Source organism: Amblyomma mixtum, chromosome 8 (assembly GCF_055824585.1).
Source record: "Amblyomma mixtum isolate Tamu chromosome 8, ASM5582458v1, whole genome shotgun sequence".
Classification (NCBI taxonomy): Eukaryota; Metazoa; Arthropoda; class Arachnida; order Ixodida; family Ixodidae; genus Amblyomma; species Amblyomma mixtum.
In genome coordinates, this window is record NC_143019.1 from 78440439 (window position 1) to 78464293 (window position 23855).

Sequence of the window (23855 nt, forward strand, 5' to 3'; positions counted from 1 at the left end):
TAAGCCTGCTTCTTGGGACATGCATACTTCTAAAATATGCCCTTAAACACTTCTGCATACTGGTTCTTTCTGAACATGCACCATGTACCTTACACGCGTCGCATTTCCCCACAGTTTTGCAATCCGGACGTTAAAAGAAACCAGTTACCTACTAGCGCCGTTACCATTTTAGACTAACCAAGAGTAAATGCAGACGTCTTTAAAAATGATAAAAATGCACCACGGATAACACTGGAAGGTTTTGGCGACACTCTAGCGACTTTTCACAGCCTACTAGCACCGGTATCTGAAAAAGTTGATTAACATAAGAAACAACATGTCGTACTACTTACCGTGTCATGCGCTACTTTAGCACCGTCGCCCCCGGCAGCTAGCAGTTAACTGTGAAGGTCATAAGCAGCGGTTGTTTTATCTTTTCTTCTATGATAAAGAGACGCTCGGTACGTTTTGTGGTAACTGGGATCTGACAAAGGTCCTCCAGTGTTCTCAGGATAGCATGCCGTAGGAATACCGCGCCTGTTCATGTTCTGATGTCAAACCACGAAAGAACGATGACTCATGACAGGCACTAATACTTCGACTGCTAAAATGAAAAAAATTCAGGGGCGATAACAGCTGTAAATGGAATGATGGAATTTTGAGAAACCAATTGCTTGCAGCAAAAGCGGTATAAACAGAGCCGAAAGGGACTTTTTGTCCTGCTCCGTGGCTGCTACCCGTGGCATCCACCCCTTTTTCCGAAAAAAACTTGCGGAAAATTCTGCCGCGTCTCTTCTTCTGGCTTGCAGTGCAACCAAGCGCAACACAAGTTGCCGGGATAGTGCTAATGATATCCAATAGTGCGCAAACGAGGCACGCAGTACGGGCCGTGCCACCTTTTCGCTGCAAATCAAATGACAATGCTGACGCCAAAGACATCACATCTGATAACTCCATGAGCAATGGTTTCGATGCGGGAGCTTCGACATTTGGCTCAAATATTAGTTTTCTAAGAATACTCAGACAAATCGCGAACACTATCGGAAAATTTTTACAATGTTTTTATTCGAATAGTAAGCCTAAACTATTCTTGTTGGCTTCGGTCATAAATATGTGCTGTTTGATGGATTATTGCCTCTTTCTCTTCACACAGTGGCTGGCGACTTCGAGGAGTACTGCAGGCCCAAGGCTGATCCTGGTCCCTGTGACGCCTACATGCCCAGGTGGGCCTTCAATGTGACCACGGGACAATGCGAGAAGTTCATCTACGGTGGTTGCGGAGGCAACAAGAACAACTACAAGACGATTCAGAAGTGCGAAGTGACCTGCTTGAGGCGCAGAGGTGATTAATTTCATGACTATAACGGGGTTTTTGAAGACTTGAGCGAAGATAAAAATTGAAAACCAAAAACTAATTGCATGTGCCCAAGAGAGACTTGCGCGAAAGAAATGCTTTTTCCTCTGTGGTCAGGAAAGTTGGCCTTGAGTTTTAATTTCAAGGCAAACATTTTCAGTGTAATTTTTCATTGTTACGCAAAATATGCTGATATACGAGTGTGCCTTTGATCACGCTCTTGAAAGGGGTCACGATGTTTAAAAACATATTTCTTTTCTTCATCGGGGGCCTGTGGCGGTGCAGTTTGTTTAATTCAAATTCAAATTCTTTATTTCTGCCTTGTAAAGATACAGACAGCGGAGGCGCAGAAAAAGCTGAGAGACAGCTTGACTAAGCCGCAGCCCCCTTTCGCTTGGCAGCAGCTTGACAGCAAGGCTTTGAATACAAAAGGCAGTTGCAAAGCGTGATAACAAGTATACAATATTGAGCAGGTACAAGAGAAAACGAAAGAACATTATACAATATTGGCACAATATTCACATTGGGTAGACACAGGTAATGGCAGCAAAGAAAAAAAAGGGAAAGAAGAAAAAAAAAGGCACAAGACAAAAAATCCTACATGCTAGCATACAAAGCACGCAAAGACCTGTTTGACGAACTGAAAAGGTCAAAATTATTATATATATACGCGTTTAGCAGGGACGGAAGAGTGAACTGCAGGCGTTCTCTACCCGAGTTTAACCGTGGGGTCGGGACTATCCATGTCTCCGCATACCTTGTTGTGTAGCTTGCATCTCGGGTATGTAGTTCAGCAAGTTTACGTATGTGGTTTACATTTCTACGTGTTTCGAGTTTAAACCGGACACTCAAGCGATATTTACACAAGTTGTGTATTTTTAGCACACCACTTTGTAGAAAGAGATCTTTGCTTGGCGAGTCCCAGGGGACATTGTAAACATGACGAAGAAACTTTTTCTGAAAAATGTAGATACGCTGAAGACAGCTAACCGTAGCTGTGCCCCACACTAGATGGCAGTAGTTTAAATAGGAGTAGAAAAGTGAATTATAGAGGAGTAACTTTACTGTTTTTGGAATGACGTATCTGAGCCGACTTATGACTCCGGTTATTTGAGCCTGTTTCGTGACAATATGGTCCGTGTGGTGTTCTCAAGACATGCTGGAAGAAAAAACTACTCCAAGGCATTTAAATTGTTCAACTATGTCTATACGTCGCGAGTTTAGTTTAATCTCGATGGGGGAAGGAAGTACTTTGTTTTTAGGATGAAATATGACAGCTTTTGTTTTCTTCTCATTTAAACGCATGTATCTGGATTCGGACCACTTTTGTAATTCACTCAAGGTGTCATTGCATTCCCGAACAAGGAGATCAAGATCATTTCCAGTAAAAAAGATGCTAGTGTCGTCAGCGTAGATAATAAATTTAGCGGCGGAGTTAATGTTGGAGATATCCTTTAGGTACATATTAAAAAGTAATGGGGAACGCCAGAAGTAACAAGATTTAGTTCAGATGTCACATTGTCTATGCTTACAGCCTGTTTTCTATGCGAAAGATATGATTTCAGGATCACACTTTCAGAAGAAACTAAACACGTCTCAAAAAGATGGGCCTCATTATTGAAGAGACCTGCCAGAGTCACGTTTACTCCTCGAGGCTAGCGCTGCGCGAAATAACTCATTGTGCACAAAGGGTACAAGAGCAGCGGCTTTCGCTAATATTTTAGTAGAACAGCCATTTAAAAATAAGACTGCAGTGCGGTCAGAAACACTGCTTCACAATGGTTCTTGCACACAGGCGACAGTGTGGAGCCAGCAATACGGAAACTTCCGTAGAAGTGTCTGCGGGCGCGTTTCGGTTGAGCATGGGGATTAAAATTGAACGACGGCGTTGACTATTCCACATATGGATCCAATGCATATTCCGGAGTATATCTAGCTTGCCTTACTGTTTTACTAAATATTTGTTTTAGAGGAAGCCATTTTTGTTTCATTAGGACTCGGAGTGAATACCTCTGTGGTAGACAAGTACGAAACTTTCGACGGTAAGACACTAACTGTTCTCTCTAATATGCATTTCAGTTAGACATGAGTGACACGGCTGAGAAAGCAACTGCCAGTCCAACTTTTTTATTTAGATTTATTAGTGGGATGCATTTGATGCTTCGGGATCTGGCATGAAAGCTTGCTTTGCGGCATAAGTCAACGGAGTGTTTTTTAAAAAAATGATGGTCGATTTGCGTAGTTAGGTCATAAGCGAATTTGTTCCGCCAGAAGGCCGGTTTTCTCTTTGGTTCCAATGTTCCCATCCAGCTTTCACGGATCGCAATTGTTTGTATAGTGATAATAGGGTAATGGAGTTCTATACGAAATTGGTCATTCTCTACTTTCATAGATCCCTGGCAGTCTTTCTTACCACTCATGGTGGAGTGGTGCAGCGGTCCAGCGATGCGCCGCTGCCCTTCTATGGCTGGGGCTGTGACCCAGGTTGCCCTTTTGAGCAGCCTCTCACGATTATATGTACTTCGCCTGACACTGTGGGCAGGTTGATAATCTTATTACCTAATTGTAGAGAGGCGTGTAGCCCACCGGAAGTATTAACCGTATCATTATTTAGAATGTCGAAAACGCGGGTGCCCACAACGTTGGGGCAGCCGCGTTTTCGACATTCTAAATAACGATATGGTTAGTACTTTCGGTGGGCTACACGCCTCTAAATAATTAGGTAATAAGGGGGCCTAATATTAATAGTTACCAAGATAACTATTCAATAATAGTAAACCAGCCTGCTATTTATCACGTCTTAGATGTATGCTGCTGTACTACACCACTGCAATGCTATGCCGAAAAAGCGCTGTTGTAACTTTAAACGCCCATTTTTAAAAAGTATATAAAGAGTCGCGTGAAACACCATGTATATGCGTCGTAACTTCCGCATAGAAGGGCTTTAGGACGCCGGAGCCTGAATCCCTCTTGTCAACGTGTAAAGGCACATGAAAACCACAAATAATGTATGCATGACTGTAAAGCACCACTAAAGTTCTGCATGATTTATGCTTGTACATAAAACCATGCGGAAAATGTTCGCATATCCGACTTCGCAGTTCGAGCGAGTTGCGCTCAGTCGTTTTGTAGAAGTAATTTATTTCAGAGTAAGCATCTCATGCTAATAAAGTAAGCAGAACTCAAACATGAAGCCACAAATGTGTTATCAGAAGCAGACTGTCTATTCACGCCCAATGCAGCTGTATGAAGTACCGTTAACCCATTAAGGGTTAAGGACATTAGCCCATTAACCCATTGCTCTAAGAGGTGAGTAAAATTGCGGCTCTAATCACTCTCTTCTCGAGCTCGTTTTCTGAACGCAAAACTGCAAGGAATTTAAATACTCATTTCATCTTATGATGATGATGCATTTTTATGGCGTAAGGTGTCTGCGGTCAAAGAGCCGTGGCGCAAGCTATTTTCGTTTAGGCAAGGTGGGGGGGGGGGGGTCAAAGACTCATTTCTGAAGCATTTCACCCTGAATAATCCGAGCACCAGGCCGCGGGAAATTTGTGCCCGTTGTATCACCGGCAGGTACGCTGTGGCGCTGGGGATCGAACCCCTTACCTCCCGCATTCGAGGCGGAGGCTCAAAAAAACTAAGCCACCGCGGCGGTGTTTCAGCTTACCACGCCATCCTATAGTACTGCATCTCTTCCTATCGTCAACAGCTCTCTCAAACCCCATTTTATAGAGAGAATGCTTACTACGATTTGCACTCCGTACAAGACGAGGATGAGTGGACAGTGTCGCGGGATGGAGCGCTCGCACTAGGCCACGTACGGTCACGAGAAGGACGATTTTGGTCGGGTCGGGACCGCTGGTGCTGAGTTGGCTTCTTTTCTTCTGCGGTAGATCAGTTGATAGTTTGGGACCTGTATATGTGTCTGGCTTTTGCCTCCAGTTTGGTTCGTTCGCATGAGTTGCGCAATAATGAAGTTAAATATGAACCAGCTAGGCCCATTCGCAGCTTCACTTACGTTCTGCCAGCTGTCGATATCCTTTTTGCACACATGATGTGCAATCTCTAATTCTGTTTCGTGATTGCAGTTTGAAGTGTTAGTGCAATGCCTTTGATTTTGTTTGCATCTCTGTGACGACCCTCAGTGAAGGCTTCACAGTATAACCAGATAAATAAATATAAATGAAAACACAAAAAGATTATCTCCATACAATGCTCTCTACTGTCGCGAGAGCTCTTATTTACTCCCCATTCGTTCCTTTAAAAAAGCATAATTTTAGACATCGTGCACACTATTTCGGAAAGTCACAGAAAACTGTGCAGCAGTCAGCTCTAGGTGATTACTCCACTGAAGCAATGAGACGTTTTAACGCAGTAGCGTAAGAGGCCTGGTCACCCTGAAAAACTGGCGTTGGTGTTGTGAGCGAAAAATAGGGTGGCGTATGGTGGTCCAGGTGGCCACCTGCCGCAGAAGCGACGTATGAGGGTGACGTAAGTCACGTCACCTTTTGGCTTCATCATAATCTGCTCACCGGACTGTGAGTAAAGTTACCACCGTGGCAGGCGGCTGTTAAAGCAATTATTGATCGCTGAAAGTTGCTCGGAAAAAGCCACGTGGGTCACATAAGCCCCACCGATGGGAGTGTGTGCCATCGCAGGGTGGTGGTCCAGCCCTTAACCGCTGCACCATTGCGGAAGGAGTGGCATTAGACTTCCAGGTTGCTATGAATGGAAAGTTGAGAAGGACCAGTTGCACACACAGTGGAATTAATTCATTAAATCTAGTCAGTCATACCCCGAAGGCTGAACTTAAATGTGCGCTTTAATATTGTATTCCATTTCAGTGACTCAGACATTGGAATTCAGACCCAAACCCTGGCGCACCTCAGAACCCCGTGAGTAATTTACTGCGTTTTGTCACATAGGAAAGTGCACATAACCAGTTTGATGATACCTTTGATTACTCCGGGGATGGAATGTGGAAAATTCGGGTCTGTTAAGAGCTGTAAATTGAATGATGGAATTTCGAGAAATAAATTTCTCGCAGCAAAGGCGTTATAAACAGAGCCGAAAGGGTCTTGTTGTCTTGCTCGGCGGCTGCTACCTGCGCCGCAGAGCGCAGGTGAAATTTCGCATATAGTGGCATGAAATCATTAACGCAAGCGGTCAGAATGGGTCATAATGTTAAGGCGGAGCATAAGTGTGTCCTCAAATTTTTTATTCCTTTTCAGTGGCCCAGACATTGGAATTCGAACCCAAAATCAGTCTCACCTCAGAACTCCGTGAGTAATTGACTCCGTTTTCGTCACCTAGTGAAAGTGCACATAACCCGTTTCATGTTAGCTTTGTTTACTCCGGCGATGGAATGTGCCGCGACTGGCTAAAGTTAATGTTTAGTTATTTACACAAGGCGGCAATAGCCTCTCTAGGCAGGCATGCGAAATGTGGGCAAAAATTGATTTCCAGACGGGCGCCTGCGCGTGTTAGGATACCTAGTCCCAAAACTATGTTGGTGCTAATAAAGAAAGATAACAAAGAGTAGTTTTGCTACCTAGTAACAAAACAATGTTGGTACTAACAAAAAAAGACTCAAAGTAGTAGTTTTGCGGCCGGTGCCAATAAGTATAACGGGCTTTATGCAATTGCGGGGAAACAGTAACCAGTAATAAAAGAAAGAATTTGGAATATGGTAATTAACGATAACAAAAAAGGATGAAAGAGGCATTGAAACTGTCGGAGCCTTAGTCATCACAAGCGCTGTTAAAGTGTATGGTTATTTTACGTAGGAGATAAATAGTGATTAAATCTTTTCATCGTGGGAAGGCTTAGGTAATGAAAAGAGCTATAAGAATGATGAGACTCCGGGACACAGGGACGTTCCCTCCTGGTGGGCGGATGAGGACAGAATTTCTGAAGGATGGAGGCATAATCATGGCACAGAATCTTGAGTGTTGCTCTTGCTTCTTCCGGCTGTGGGGATAATTGGAAGGTTGATGGTAAAAAAAATATTGAGAACATAATCTCTGCTTTTTCTCCCACATTTTGTAATGATGAGTGTTATGAATAATAGGTTTCGGCTTCTCACATACTCAGCAATTCGCGCCAAAAGCGTTTTTGAGCGAGAAAGAATTCGTGAGCCTAACTCCCGTAGACAGGATTTCATTTTTGGGCAACTAGCGTTTGTGCAGTCGTCAAAAGCGTTCCCCATCTGGTTTTTATCGCAGTCTTACCTGCTCGATGCGAGCGATGGAAAAGCTATAAAAGAAATAGTTTGTTAGATATCGGAACAATGGGCCATTACCTTCAATATTTCCGTGCAAATAGCATGAAGTTTTCCAATTTCGAAAAATTTTTGTCCAGCAATGTTGGCAATGACTATCTGTCGTAAACTTCGAGCCAGTTTACTCGCCTTACTCTCTAAATTGGTCTATTCTAGTTTTCGGAGTAGTTGGAACCTGCGGTGATGATACAGCCGAATTAACCCAAGGTGGTCTATTAGTTTGGAGGTAGTTTCCTGTGGTAAATGCGGCAACCTTATTGTCTTGTGTGTTTTGCAAACGAGCGCATTTTGTCAGTTTTGTTCATAATTACGGTGCAGGGTTTTTGTGCTTATTGCCATTTTCGCGACAGTATGAGATGTATGGTGTCTAAATCTGTGGTACCCTTGATACGGCAACGCTATGAGTGTATTTTGATTTGAGTGTTTCACACACATAAGTACTTTAAAAGACCCGGAAACTGGGAATTTTTTCACACCAGAATTGCTTACGAAAGCAATCAATGAAAATAATTTCTGCTGAAACCCTTAACACTTTACTTGCATTGGTCCTCAATTTTGAACGTTCTACACTGAACGCATATTAGGGCCTGGTGGGTATAAACAGTTCACATGGCTCCATTCTCACGAACACTCCGTTTTTGTGAAGTGTCGCCACCCATTTGTAAGCTTCACAGCTTGCTTCTGTGTGTCAGTATGGCCCGTTGGGAAAAGCGCGGTACGGACAGGGCACTTTGATTTCTATTTATTTTTACTGTATAATCTTACTGTTGTGTCGGTAGGTCCATACCGCGTCAAAACTAGTCATGAACAGCCCACTAAGCCTGGTTCTTGGGACATGCATACTTCTAAAATATGCCTTTAAACACTTCTGCATACTCGTTCTTTCTGAACACGCACCATGTACCTGACTCGCGTCGCATAGCCCCAAAGTTTTGCAATCCGGACGCTAAAAGAAACTAGTTACGTACTACCGCCGTTACCATTTTCGACTAACCAAGAGTAAATGCAGAACGTTATTAAAAATGACAAAAATGAACCACGGATAACACTGCAAGATTTTGCCGACACCCTAGCGACATTTCACAGCCTAGTAGCTGCCGTATCTAAAAAAGTTGAAGCTTGTGAAAGTAAAATTAACCCAAGAAACTACATGTCGTACTGTCGTACCGTGTCGTGCGCTACTTTAGCGCCGTCGCCCCCAGCAGCTAGCAGTTAACTATGAAGGTCATAGGCAGTGGCTGTTTTATCTTTTGTTTTATGATAAAGAGACGCTCGGTACGTTTTGTGGTAACTGGTATCTGAGAAATGTCCTCCAGTGTTCTCAGGATAGCATGCCATAGGAATACCGCGCCTCTTCATGTTCTGATATCAAACCACGACAGAACGATGGCTCATAACAGGCAGTCATACTTCGACTGCTAAAATGAAAAAAATCGGGTGTGTTAAGAGCTGTAAATTGAATGATGCGATTTCGAGAAATCAGTTGCTTGCGACAAAGGCAATATAAAGAGAGCCGAAAAGGTCTTTTAACCCTGCTCCGCGGCTGCTACACGTGGCTTCCACCCCTTTTTCCGAAAAAAAAACCTTGAAAATTCTGCCGCGTCTCTTCTTCTGGCTTGCAGTGCAACCAAGCGCAACACAAGTTTCGGGATAGTGCTAATGATATCCAATAGTGCGCAAACGAGGCACGCAGTACGGGCCGTGCCACGTTTTCGCTGCAAATCAAATGACAATGCTGACGCCAAAGACACCACATCTGATAACTCCATGAGCATTGGTTTCGACGCGGGAGCTTCGACATTTGGCTGAAATATTAGTTTTCTAAGAATACTCAGACAAATCGCGAACACTATCGGAAAATTTTTACAATGTTTTTATTCGAATAGTAAGCCTAAACTATTCTTGTTGGCTTCGGTCATAAATATGTGCTGTTTGATAGATTCTTGCCTCTTTCCCTTCACACAGTGGCTGGCGACTTCGAGGAGTACTGCAGGCCCAAGGCTGATCCTGGTCCCTGTGACGCCTACATGCCCAGGTGGGCCTTCAATGTGACCACGGGACAATGCGAGAAGTTCATCTACGGTGGTTGCGGAGGCAACAAGAACAACTACAAGACGTTTCAGGAGTGCGAAGTGACCTGCTTGAGGCGCAGAGGTGAAGAATTTCATGACTCTAACGGGGTTTTTGAAGACTTGAGCGAAGATAAAAATTGAAAACCAAAAACTTATTGTATGTGCCCAAGAGAGACTTGCGCGAAAGAAATGCTTTTTCCTCTGTGGTCAGGAAAGTTGGCCTTGAGTTTTAATTTGAAGACAAACATTTTCAGTGTAATTTTTCATTGTTACGCAAAATATGCTGATATGCGAGTGTGCCTTGTATCACGCTCATGAAAGGGGTCACGATGTTTAAAAACATATTTCTTATCTTGAACGGGGCCTGTGGCGGTGCCGGTTGTTTAATTCACACTTTCAGAAGAAACTAAAAACGTCTCAAAAAGATGGGCTTTATTATTGAAGAGACCTGCCAGAGTCACGTTTACTCCTCGAGGTTAGCGCTGCGCGAAATAACTCATTGTGCACAAAGGGTACAAGAGCAGCGGCTTTCGCTAATGTTTTAGTAGAACAGCCATTTAAAAATAATACTGCAGTGCTGTCAGAAACACTGCTTCACAATGGTTCTTGCACACAGGCGACAGTATGGAGCCAGCAATACGGAAACGTCCGTAGAAGTGCCTGCGGGGCGCATTTCGGTTGAGCATGGGGATTAAAATTGAACGACGGCGTTGACTATTCCACATATGGATCCAATGCATATTCCGGAGTATATCTAGCTTGCCTTACTGTTTTACTGAATAATTGTTTTAGAGGAAGCCATTTTTGTTTCATTAGTACTCGGAGTGAATACCTCTGTCGTAGACAAGTACGAAACTTTCGACGGTAAGCAACTAACTGTTCTCTCTAATATGCATTTCAGTTAGACATGAGTGACACGGCTGAGAAAGCAACTGCCATTCCAACTTTTTTATTTAGATTTATTAGTGGGATGCATTTGATGCTTCGGGATCTGGCATGAGAGCTTGCTTTGCGGCATAAGTCAACGGAGTGTTTTAAAAAAATGATAGTTGATTTGCGTAGTTAGGTCATAAGCGAATTTCTTCCGCCAGAAGGCCGGTTTTCTCTTTGGTTCCAAAGTTCCCATCCAGCTTTCACGGATCGCAGTTATTTGTATAGTGATAATAGGGTAATGGAGTTCTATACGAAATTGGTCATTCTCTACTTTCATAGATCCCTGCCAGTCTTTCTTACCACTCATGGTGGAGTGGTGCAGCGGTCCAGCGATGCGCCGCTGCCCTTCTATGGCTGGGGCTGTGACCCAGGTTGCCCTTTTGAGCAGCCTCTCACGATTATATGTACTTCGCCTGACACCGTGGGCAGGTTGATATATATATATATATATATATATATATATATATATATATATATATATATATATATATATATATATATATATATATATATATATATATATATATATATATATATATATATATATATATATATACATAACCTTATTACCTGATTATAGAGAGGCGTGTAGCCCACCGGAAGTATTAACCATATCATTATTTAGAATGTCGAAAACGCGGGTGTCCACAACGTTGTGGGCAGCCGCGTTTTCGACATTCTGAATAACGATTTGGTTAGTACTTTCAGTGGGCTACACGCTTCTAAATAATTAGGTAATAAGGGAGCCTAATATTGATAGTTTCTAAGATAACTATTCAATAATAGTAAACCAGCCTGCTATTTATCACGTCTTAGATGTATGCTGCTGTACTACACCACTGACAATGCTATGCCGAAAAAGCACTGTTGTAACTTAAAACGCCCATTTTTAAAAAAGTATATAAAGAGTCGCGTGAAACACCATGTATATGCGTCGTAACTTCCGCATAGAACGGCTTTAGGACGCCGGAGCCTGAATCCCTCTTGTCAACGTGTAAAGGCACATGAAAACCACAAATAATATATTCATAACTGTAAAGCACCACAAAAGTTCTGCATGCTTTATGCTTGTACATAAAACCATGCGGAAAATGTTCGCACATCCGACTTCGCAGTTCGAGCGAGTTGTGCTCAGTCGTTTTGTAGAAGTAATTTATTTCAGAGTAAGCATCTCATGCTAATAAAGTAAGCAGAACTCAAACATGAAGCCACAAATGTGTTTTTAGAAGCAGACTGTCTATTCACGCACGATGCAGCTGTATGAAGTACCGTTAACCCTTTATGGGTTAAGGACATTAACCCATTAAACCATTACTCACACAGGTCAGTAAAATTTCGACTCTAATCACTTTCTTCTCGAGCTCTTTTTCTGAACGCAGAACTGCAAGGAATTTAAATACTCATTTCAGCTTATGATGATGATGCATTTTTATGGCGCAAGGTGTCTGCGGTCAAAGAGCCGTGGCACAAGCTATTTTCGTTTAGTCAAGGGGGGGGGGGGGGGGGTACGCTCCGGTACGCTGTGGCGCTGGGGATTCTCTCCCGCATTCGAGGCGGAGGCTCTAAAAAACTGAGCCACCGCGGCGGTCTTTCAGCTGACAACGCCAGCCTTACCCTACAGCACTGCATCTCTTCCTATCGTCAACAGCTCTCTCAAACCCCAATTTCTAGAGAGAATGTGTACTACAATTTATATTACATAGAACACGAGGATGAGTGGACAGTGTCGCGAGATGAAGCGCTCGCACTAGGCCGTTACGGTCACGAGAAGGACGATTTTGATCGGGTCAGGACCACTGGTGTTGAATTGGCTTCTTTTCTTCTGTGGTAGATCAGTTGATAGCTTGGGCCCTGTATATGTGTGTGGCTTTTTCGTCAGTTTGGTTCGTTCCCATCAGTAGCGCACTAATGAGGTTAAACATGAACCAGCTATGCCCATTCGCAGCTTCACTTACGTTCTGCCAGCTGTGGATATGTTTTTTGCACACATGATGCGCAATCTCTAATTCTGTTTCGTGATTGTAGTTTGAAGTGTTAGTGCAATGCCTTTGATTTTGTTTGCATCTCTGTGCCGACCCTCAGTGAAGGCTTCACAGTATAACTGGATAAATAAATAAATATAAAAACACAAAAAGATTATCTCCATACAATGCTCTCTACTGTCGCGAAAGCTTATTTACTCCCCATTCGTTCCTTTAAAAAAGCATAATTTTAGACATCGTGCACACTATTTCAGAAAGTCACAGAAAACTGTGCAGCAGTCAGCTCTAGGTGATTACTCCACTGAAGCAATGAGACGTTTTAACGCAACAGCGTAAGAGGCCTGGTCACCCTGAAAAACTGGCGTTGGTGTTGTGAGCGAAAAATAGGGTGGCGTATGGTGGTCCAGGTGGCCACCTGCCGGAGAAGCGACGTATGAGGGTGACGTAAGTCACGTCACCTTTTGGCTTCATCATAATCTGCTCACCGGACTGTGAGTAAAGTTACCACCGTGGCAGGCGGCTGTTAAAGCAATTATTGATCGCTGAAAGTTGCTCGGAAAAAGCCACCTGGGTCGCATAAGCCCCACCGATGGGAGTGTGTGCCATCGCAGGGTGGTGGTCCATCCCTTAACCGCTGCACCATTGCGGAAGGAGTGGCATTAGACTTCCAGGTTGCTATGAATGTGAAGTTGAGAAGGACCAGTTGCACACACAGTGGAATTAATTCATTAAATCTAGTCAGTCATACCCCGAAGGCTGAACTTAAACGTGCGCTTTAATATTGTATTTCATTTCAGTGACCCAGACATTGGAATTCAGACCCAAACCCTGGCGCACATCAGAACCCCGTGAGTAATTTACTCCGTTTTGTCACATAGGCATGGTGGGGGAGGGGGTCAATGACCCATTTCTGAAGCATTTCACCCTGAATAATCCGAGCACCAGGCCGCGGGAAATTTGTGCCCGTTGTATCACCGGCAGGTACGCTGCGGCGCTGGGGATCGAACCCCTTACCTCCCGCATTCGAGGCGGAGGCTCAAAAAAACTAAGCCACCGCGGCGGTGTTTCAGCTGACCACGCCATCCTATAGTACTGCATCTCTTCCTATAGTCAACAGCTCTCTCAAACCCCTTTTTATAGAGAGAATTGTTACTACGATTTGCACTACGTACAAGACGAGGATGAGTGGACAGTGTCGCGGGATGTAGAGCTCGCACTAGGCCAGTTACGGACACGGGAAGGACGATTTTGATCGGGTCAGGACCACTGGTGCTGAGTTGGCTTCTTTTCTTGTGTGGTAGATCAGTTGATAGTTTGGGCCCTGTATGTGTGTCTGGCTTTTGTGGCCAGTTTGGTTCATTCGCATGAGTAGCGCAATAAGGAAGTTAAATATGGATCCAGCAAGGCCCATTTGCAGCTTTATTTACGCTCTACCAGGTGCCGATATGTTTTTTTCACATAAGGTGGGCTAATCTCTAATTATGTTTCGTCACAGTAATTTGTTTTAATTGTTAACGAAATGCCTTTGTAATTGTTTCCGTCCTTGTAACGACCCTCAATGAAGGCTTCACAGTGTAATGAGATAAATAAATAAAAATAATTGGATCAATAAATTATCCACATACATTGTTCTCTATTGTTGCTAAACCACTCACTTACTCTCCACCCGTTCCTTTAAAAAATGGCTGTGGCTTAGCTTGGTTAAGCCTGGTAATTGCGAAGCAATACGTGGTTCTGCTGCCGTTCTTCTCGTTCTTCTTCTGTCTCCGTAGCTCGCTGATGCTTTCTCTTTGCAACCTGCCGAACCGTATAGGCTGGAGGCGGCATCTCATGGGCTTGACGAGAAGAGCGTAGTCAGGCCGCGGCCGTGGCTATGCGCCGTGCAAGGCAACGGCGTGTTGTTGTTGTCGTTACTGAGAGAAGGATGAAAAGGAAATTGCACGGGGCTGCCAACTGGCTCCAGCCGAGCCACCATCGCTGCCACGTGCAGATAGAGGAGAGTTATAAGATCAGAGGAAAGAGAAAAAGGGGGCCCCGTTTTTACACACATGGTATGACGTCACATAGCGCGCAGCGCCCCTGGTGAAAGGAGCGGGAGTCAGGCCGTCGCTATGCGCCGCGCAAGGCGACGGCATGAGATGGGGCCCCGTTTTTACACTGATGGTATGACGTCACAGAGCGAGGTCACGCGAAAGGTCAAGCGTGGCTATGAGGCCGCGGCATGGCACGCGGCTGTGGTGGTAGTGAAAGTAGTATTGGTTCGCAATAAAAGCCTACTTTTAGACATCGTGCATGGTATTTCAGAAATTCAGAGAATATTATGCAGCAGTTAGCCACAGGTAATTACTCCACTGAGTCAAATTGTCGTTTTAACACGAAAGCACTAAGGGCTTTGTTACCCCTAAAGTCCGGCACCGGGGTTGTGAGCGGAAAATAGGGTGGCGTATGGTGGTCCACTTGGATACCTGCCGGAGGAGCGAGCTATGTGGGCCACACAGGTCACGTCACATTGTGGCGTCATCACAATCTGCCCACCGTACTCTGAGCAAACTCACCTCCGTGGCAGGTGGCTGTTACATCAGTGATTGATTGCTAGAGGTTGCTCGGGAGGAGCCTTTTGGTTCGCACAAGCGCCCCCGGTGGGAGCGTGTGCCATCGCAGTGCGGTGGTGCAACCCTTAACCGCTGCACCATTGCAGAAGGAGTGGCGTTACGACTCCCAGGTAGCTATGAATGCAAAATTAAGAAGGACCAATTCCACATGGAGTGGCATTAATTCATTAAATCTAGGGCGTCATATCCCGAAACGGAACTTAAGTGTGGGCTGTAATTTTTTATTCCCTTTCAGTGGCCCAGACAATGGAATTCGTACCCGAGATCAAGCTCACCTCAGAACCCCGTGAGTAATTTACTGCTTTCTCGTCGCCTAGACAAGTGCAGGTAGACTGTTTGATGTTGGCTTTGAGTGCTGAGGGGATGTAATGCGCCGCGACTGGCTAAAATTTCTGTGTAGTTATTTACGCAAGGCGGTACACATATCTCAAATCGGGCATGCGAATTAAGTAGAGAAATAATTTCTGGGATAGGCGCCTGCACGTTTTGGGATACCTATTACCAGAACTGTGTTGGTACTAATAAATAAAAGCTAAAAAAAACAGTTTTGCCACCGGTGCAAATAAGTATAACGGTCTTTATACAATTAGGAGGGGAAAAAGTTTCGCATAGGATGAAGAACGTGTTGATACTGTCGGAGCCGTAGTCATCGCAGGCGCCGTTAAAGTGTAGGGTTATTTTATGACGAAGATAAATAGTGATTAAATGTTTTCTTAGTGCGAAACTAGGTGATGGAAATTGAGAGCGATAAGAACGATGACACTCCGCGACAGAGGGATATTCACTCCTGGTGGGCGGATGAGGACAGAATTTCAGACGGATGGAGGCAAAATCATCGTACAGAATCTTGAGTGTTGCTTCCGTCTCTTCCAGCTGTGGGGATAATTGGCAGGTTCATGTGAAAAAAACATGAAGAACAATCTCTGCTCCTCCTCCCACTTTGTGCAATGATGAGTGCTATGAATAATAGGTTTCGGCTTGTCACTGACACAACAATTCTAGACAAAAGCGTTTTTCAGCGGGAAAGAATTTATGAGCGAAATTTTTTCATATATTTTAAGATTTCACTGTAAAAATCAGTGTATAGGCAGATCTCCCGTCGAGTGGCTTTCAGTTTTTTTTTTGCTACTAGCGTTTCTGTTATCATCAAAAGCGTTCCACGTTTGGTTCTATATCGCTGTCTTACCTGCTCTATCAGAGCGATGGGAACACTGTAAAAGAAATATTTTGCTACAAATCGGAGGAATGGACCATTGCCTCCATATTTCTGTGCAGGTGGTATGCAGTTTTCTAATTTTGAAAAAGTTTTATTGAACTTTGTTGGAAATCATTATCTGGCTCTAAACTTCGAGCCAGTTTACTCGCCTCATTGTCTAAATGGGTCCATTGTAGTTTTTGTAGTAGTTTGAAGCTACGGTGGTGGTATAGACGAATTACCCCACGGTGGCCTATTTGTTTGGATAAGTTTCGGTTGGCAAATGTGGTAATCGTATTTTGTTGTGTGTTTTGCAAAAGAGAGCGTTTTGTGAGTTTTGTTGTGAATTACGATGGAGGATATTTGTGCTGATTGCTAATTTCTCCAGGTGTGAGATATATGGTGTCTAAATTTGTGGTACGCTTGATACGGCAACGCTCGCTGTGTATTCTAATTTGCTTGTTTCGCAAACATAAGTACTTTAAGAGACCCGCGAAGGGGGGATTTTTTTCAGTCCAGAATAGCTTACGAAAGCAACCAATTAAAATAATTTCTGCCTGAACCCTGAAAGCAGTTTTGAGCAACAATGTGGATGTAGGATAGAGTAAAAACAGGATAATTAATCATCTGGGAGAAAATAACGTTGTTTTGTGCAATCTTAACACCTTACTTGCATTGGCCGACAATTTAGAACATTCTTCACTGAATGTATATTAGCGCCTAATGGGATTAAGCCATTTTCATGGCTCCATTCTCGCGAACATTCTGCTGCTTTGAATTGTCGCCACCCATTTTTACCCCGAGCATGTCCGCTTTTAGACAGTCAGCATTTATATAGCCAGCTGTGCCCTGTTCGACAAATTTATGACTGAATTTACACTGACGGTATGATTTCATTTAAATGAATCCACTCAAACGTGAATGAGAGTCATCGACAATAGGAGTAGTTCTCCTGGAAGCTCGCCAGTAGCCTATTTTTTTAATACTATTGAAAGCCGTATTGAACCCAGCTCCACGCCATCTGCATACGCTGGTACGGAGGGTGATTACTAGTCTTGATCCGTTACCGACTCCTTTTTGTGAAACCCGACCCGCGTAAGCTGTTTTCTGTATTCTGTAACTAATCAAGAGGATTCAAGACGCGATCGACTGGAATTAATGGCTTCCGGTACTGGCGGCCAGTTTATATTTTCTGGTAATCTACCCCGAAAGCATGACTGCTCGAAAATTGTATCTCTTGATCATGTTGCGATCAGTTTGGGGGATACCGGCCTTACAGTAACTTTTATATTTCAATCACATGACACCTGAGAACAGATTTAATCGGATAACTATTCAGCAATATAGTGAAAAGCTCGGTATTTCACTTGTGCTCATAGCAAACCAGAAAGACGAGATGCACTCCTGTACTTTGCATTATCATTTTATCCCCGCAGATCCCTCCAACCCAGTCTGCTACCTGCCTAAGGTGAAAGGACCATGCCGGGCTCACATGCCGCGGTACTTCTACAACCAGACCACAAAATACTGCGAACAGTTCGTCTATGGCGGGTGCAACGGCAACAAGAACAACTTCGAAACGATTGAATCTTGCTTGAAGACGTGCAGTAAGTATCTGAGTTATTTATGTATCGAGCAACAAGACTGCGACATAGACTCGCTAGGTATCGCGAGAGAAAAACGCTTAGTTTTTCCATTCGTTTGCAGAGGTCGGATACGTCGACGTGGAAGCCTCTAGGAAACTCCCCTCTGAACATGGTAAGAAGGAGGCTGGTTATTTTCCCTTTTTGCTTTGCGAAGGCCATGCATAAATGCCAGGGACAAAGATAGGGTCTGAGCGCAACGTCTTGCGCAGGAAGGCACGCTGGAGTCAACTATCAGTGGCTGCACTCGAGGGTATTAGACATGTAAGTGGACAAAGAACGATGGGAAAACATAGTTTGGCGTTGAATGTTAGATAAGGTGTTTTTTAACACAGACATTATGAATAAGAGAAGACAAATGCAGTCCGTGTTGGCAGATAATCTGGTAGAGTGACCAGCTGTGTAACATTGCGGTGACAGCATGGCGATGGGTTTTGGGAAGCGTTTTTGTCTTGTACATGGTCATGCGCAAGGCGATGGCTTGCGCAATGCTCTCTATGCTAAAATATTCAATGTCGGCTAGGCATAACACGGAGATGGTCATGCCCACGTAAACCAAGTACTGAAATCATTAGACCTCTTAGGAAGATTTCTTTCGTTGGCGTGTTGATCGTGGTTCCTTATGCGCTGCGTCCAGTTTTCAGTACCTGAATATAGACCTCGTCTTATGCAAAAATTTCTGTGCATTCCACCCACTTCTCAATTATTACGCGTTCGTATTATAAATGCATTCCATAGAGGCTTGTAAAGGCTGGTGACATGTTTGCTTGCATTGGGCATACCATAAACAATACGGCACGTGATTTAAGAAGGACATTGACTCACAGTTTGCTTCTGTGTCTCAGTATGGCTCTTTGTGAAAGCCGCGGTGAAGGCTGGAAACTTTTATTTTTCTTTATTTGTACTGTACAGTCTTACTTTTCTGTCGATAGGTCTATAGCGCGTCAAAACTGGTAGTGAACAACCGACTAAGCATGGTTCTTGGGACATGCATGCTTCTAAAATAAGCCGTTAAACAATTCTCCATACCCGTTCTTTCTGAAGATGCACCATGTTCCTGACACGCATCGCATAGCCCCACAGTGTTGCAATCCGGACGTTAAAACAAACCAGTTATGTACTACCGTCTTTATCATTTCCGACTAACCAAGAGTAAATGCAGCATGTGTTTAAAGATGGGAAACAAGCACCGTGGACAACACTGCAAGATTTTAGCGATATCTAATGACTTTTCACAGCCTACTAGCGCCGGTATATGAAAAAGTTGAAACTTGTGAAAGTAAAATTAAGGGAAGAAACTACGTGTCGTACTACTTGCCGTGTCGTGCGCTACTTTAGCAGCGCCGCCCCCAGCAGCTAGCAGTTAACTATGAAGTTCATAGGCAGCGGCTGTTTTATCTTTTCTTCTATTATGAACAGACGCTCGGTACGGCGTGTGGTAACTGGGATCTGACAAAGGTCCTTTAGCGTTCTCAGGATAGCATGCCATAAGAATACCGCGCCTATTCAAGTTCTGATGGTCAAGCCACGACAGACCAATGACTCGTGACAGCCCTGACACTTCGACTGCTAAAATGAAAAAAATTCAGGTGGGTTGAGAGCTGTAAATATAATGATGTAATTTTCACAAATCAATTGCTTGCAGCAAAGGCGATTTAAACAGAGCCGAAAAGGTCTTTTTGTCCTGCTCCGCGGCTGCTGCCTTTGGCTTTAACGCAATATTTCCTAAAGAAACTTGCGGAAAATTATGCCGCGTCTCTTCTCGTTTGCAGTGCAACCCAGCGCAACACAAGTTGACGGGATAGTGCGAAAGATATTGAAAAGCGTGAAAGCGCAGCACAATGGTGGTGCCACCTTTTTCCTACATATAGTACAATGCTGACGCCAAAGGCATCGCATCTGATAACTCCAGGAGCAATGGTGCCGCCGCGGGCGCTTCGATATTTGGCTCAAATGTTAATTTTCTAAGAATACCGAGATTGTTGTTGTTGTGTTGGGTTTTATGGCACATAGGCAGCTAAGGCCATCATGCGCCAAGCACGTAAGAATACTGAGAGAAATAGCGAACACTATCGCATATTTTTGATTATGTTTTCATTCGTATAGTAAACCTAAACTATTCTTGTTTGCTTCGGTCATAAATGTGGGCTATTAGCACACCCCTAGCGTCAAGGCAATAAAAACGCGTGCACGCAGTATGTTTTCATCCGAAGTCGTGCCTCATTGGGAGGGTAAGCGGGGTGCCGAATGTCTGGTAGCGTTCCGCGCTCGTCGCTGCTCGCCTGTTGGTTGCTGCGTTTGTAACTATCTCCTCATGCGCGGATGTTATGATATCTGAGTAAATTGGGGCCACATTTTATAAGCCCGCTAGTGTCACTTAGATCAGCCAACAAGAGCCCTCTCCAACCTTTATGTTTGATATGATCCGCAAAATCTGTTTCCAAATATTATTCAACGCTCCGACCTCATAGAAATTTGTCACCATTGTGTAGTCTCCTTAGCACATAAACGGAATAGAACGAAAAAGAAGGCGCAAGATTAGGCTGCGATGTAACGCAGGTCTTTTTGGGCCCTCTATATGGACGAAATATGGCATGAAATGAAGAGGTGCAAGCCGAACTTACTCTGAATGCGCAAGGCGTGAAAAGAATTAGTTTCTAGGCTTTTTAATCATACATACCAAGCCTTAATGTGGGGTCTGGGCTCACGTGCGCTGCGTCTACTTTGTCCTCCTCAACGCCAGGTGCAAAGTTTTGAGATAGACCCCTTTCGTGCGTTTTATTTTAAGAGCTTTCACGCAGGCCCATTTCTTTAGGATGATAAGCGCGGCGTCGTAGAGCCGATGTTCGTGTCATGTATATTGACACTACAGGAATGTTTACCAATTTCTTTTGCCTTTAAAGGCGTTTGAACGTGTGTAGAGACTTTACTATGTTGTTGCTGCAGATCATACGGTTGAAATCGTTACACGCACCGGGTAACCACAATTTCTTTTGAACTCATTCAGTGAATCGCATTTGAGAAGAGTGACCATGAAGAGACTAACGGGATCACTTCTTGATAGTTTTGTTCGCGAAGCTTGGAATATAAATTCCTTTTCCTACCAATTCTTAGTGAAATGCGGCAGCTTGCTACTACACATATTATCACAAGAGAAACGGCGTCTGTAGTATGTTATATCATTGATGCCCACTCTCTGGAAAAGGTATTTTGTATTTAGCTACCCCTCGAAAGTGCAACCACCGGCAACTACAATGGTGGTGATGTGAGGTGAAAGTGGGTTGAATTTGATGGATTCTTACCTCTTTCCCTTCACACAGCGGCGGGCGACTTTGAGGAGTACTGCAGGCCCAAGGCTGACCCTGGTCCATGTGACGCCTACATGCCCAGGTGGGCCTTCAACGTGACCACGGGTCAATGCGAGAAGTTCATCTACGGTGGTTGCAGAGGCAACAAGAACAACTACAAGACAATTCAGAAGTGCGAAGTTACCTGCTTGAGGCTCAGAGGTGAGGAAATTCATGACTCTAACGGGGTTCTTGAAGACTTGAGCGAAGATAAAATTGGAAACAAAAAAGTAATTGCATGCACCTAGAGAGACCTTTTGTTAAAGAATTGCTTTTGTCTCTGTGGACAGGAAAGTTGGCCTTTAGTTTCAACTTGAAGGCAAACATTTTCAATGGAATTTTCTATTGTTACGCAAAATAGTACTGATAAGCGAGTGTGCATATGACCACTCGGTTCAAAGGGGTCTCGATGTTCAGAAACCTATTTGTTTTCTTCATCGGGGGCTTAGTGGCGGGGCAGGTTGTTTAATTCACATGTTTAGTAGAAACTGAACAGGTCTCAAAAAGGTGGGCCTCATTATGGAAGAGACCTGCCAGAGTCGCGTTTACCCCTCGAGGGTGGCGCTGCCCGAAATGACGAATTGTGCACAAAAGGTACAAGAGCAGATGTTTTAGCTGATATTTGAGCAAAAAAGCCAATTAAAATAAGACTGCAGAGCGGTCAACACCAAACAGTGTGTCACAATGCTTCTTGCACACAGGCGACAGTACGGAGGCAGCAGTACGGAAACAACCCACCTAGTAGATTTTTTTTGTCTGGTTCATTTTCGTTGAGCAAGGAGATCAAAATTCGAAGATGGAAATTAATATTTCACATCCGGATGCAATGCATGTTCCTAAGTGTATCTGTTTTGCCTTACTGTGTTACTCAATGCTTGTGTTGAGAGGATATCATTTTTGTTGCATTAGCACTCCAAGTAGATACATGTGTGGTAGGCAAGTACGCAACCTTCGACGGTAAGACACCAACTGTTCTTTCCATTGCACTTTTCAGGTAAACATTAGTGACATGGCTGAGAAAGCAACTAGCAGTCCACCTTTTTATTTTTATTTATTCGTGGCATGCATTAGGTGCTTCGGGGTCTGGCATGAAAGCTCGCTTGACGAGGTTCTTGCAAATCAGGGGATCGTTTTCACAAAAAAACGGTAGTTGATTTGCGTTGCTAGGCCAAAAGTGAATGAAGTGCGCTAGCAGGTCGGTTTTCCTTGCTGTTCCAGTGTTCAGATCCAGTTTTCACGGATGGCAGTTGTTTGCATAGCGATAATGGGTTAATGACTGCATATGCGGAATTGGTCATTCTCTCCATTCAAAGATCTTTAGCTGTCTTCTTACCATTCCCGATGGAATGGTGCAGCTGTCCAGCGATACGCCACTGCCCTTTAATGGCAGGTACTGCCATCAGTGGGACTTGGGTTGCTTTGGTTGGGTTGCGACCCAAGTTGCTCTGCCCGAGCAGCCTCTCACGATTTAATGAACTCCGCATGACACGGTGGGCAGGTTGTCAGTTATGTATATGTGTATATTTTGGGCCACAACACCGAGGACAACCGGGAGTTCGAAATTCAAAAAAATAATGCGGCTAATACTTACGAGGGTAATGATTTTGTATTTCTCCCACAATATTTCTCGGGAAATTAGTTACAAGGGATTGCTGAACTCTAGTCGGAAGTGACGCATTCGGGCCACCCTCTTCGCGCAGCTTGCTGTGAGTGACGCCAACCATTTTGTCCGGAAAATGCTGCCCAATGACAAAATGTTGGCGTCAGGCTTTGCATGCAAGCTTAGTGTTGTAATGAGCACATAGCTTGCGAGCGGTACGTCGTGGATCCACTGCACTGGGCATTCAAGGGTTAAGAAAGATTCAAGACCGTTTGCACCCCAACAGTCTCCAAAGGTATAACTGTGGTAGATCAACCAACTTATCACCCCAAAAATGGGAATGCATGCATACTGGGTGTTATTCTGTTCAGGGCAACCTTTTCACTAAATTACGGGAGTTGTAAGATGTAAAGAAGACAGCATAGTGTAAAGGGTGTGCACTGCAAAGCAGTGCACACAGCATGGCGTCATTACAGAGGACGTGGCTTTGGTTCGACAGCAAGCGAAAGGCTGAAAGCCATCATGGAAGAAACCCGTGCTCCTTGGATCATTACTGGCGATTTTAACGCCCACCATTTGCTATGGGGAAGCACCAGAATTAACGCCAAAGGAAGACATCTGGCGTTATTTGCATCCGACAATGATCTGTATGTTATGAATGACGGCAGTCCGACATACCTGCGCGGCTGTAACTACAGCAGCTGCCTGGACCTGACATTAGTTTCTAGGTCGTTGCACCGGAGTGTTCGCTGGTTTTGTGATGTGGAGACCCATGGAAGTGACCACATTCCTACCTACCTCAAAATAAGCGGCCTTGGTGCGTCCTCCCCAACCCAACTCGCGCGAATTGACTGG

The 23855-nt window shown here is 44.2% G+C and overlaps 1 protein-coding gene across 1 annotated transcript in view; it reads left to right on the forward strand.

Annotated features, from left to right (window-relative positions):
* The window catches only part of LOC149333116 (papilin-like), a 61082-nt gene that overhangs the window by 20431 nt on the left and 16796 nt on the right, over positions 1–23855 (forward strand). Inside the window, exons 9-12 of the mRNA XM_089557646.1 lie at positions 1133–1321; positions 6181–6231; positions 6568–6618; positions 9582–9770. Of these exons, the coding sequence (XP_089413772.1) occupies positions 1133–1321; positions 6181–6231; positions 6568–6618; positions 9582–9770 (480 nt within the window). The remainder of the gene's footprint in view (positions 1–1132; positions 1322–6180; positions 6232–6567; positions 6619–9581; positions 9771–23855) is intronic.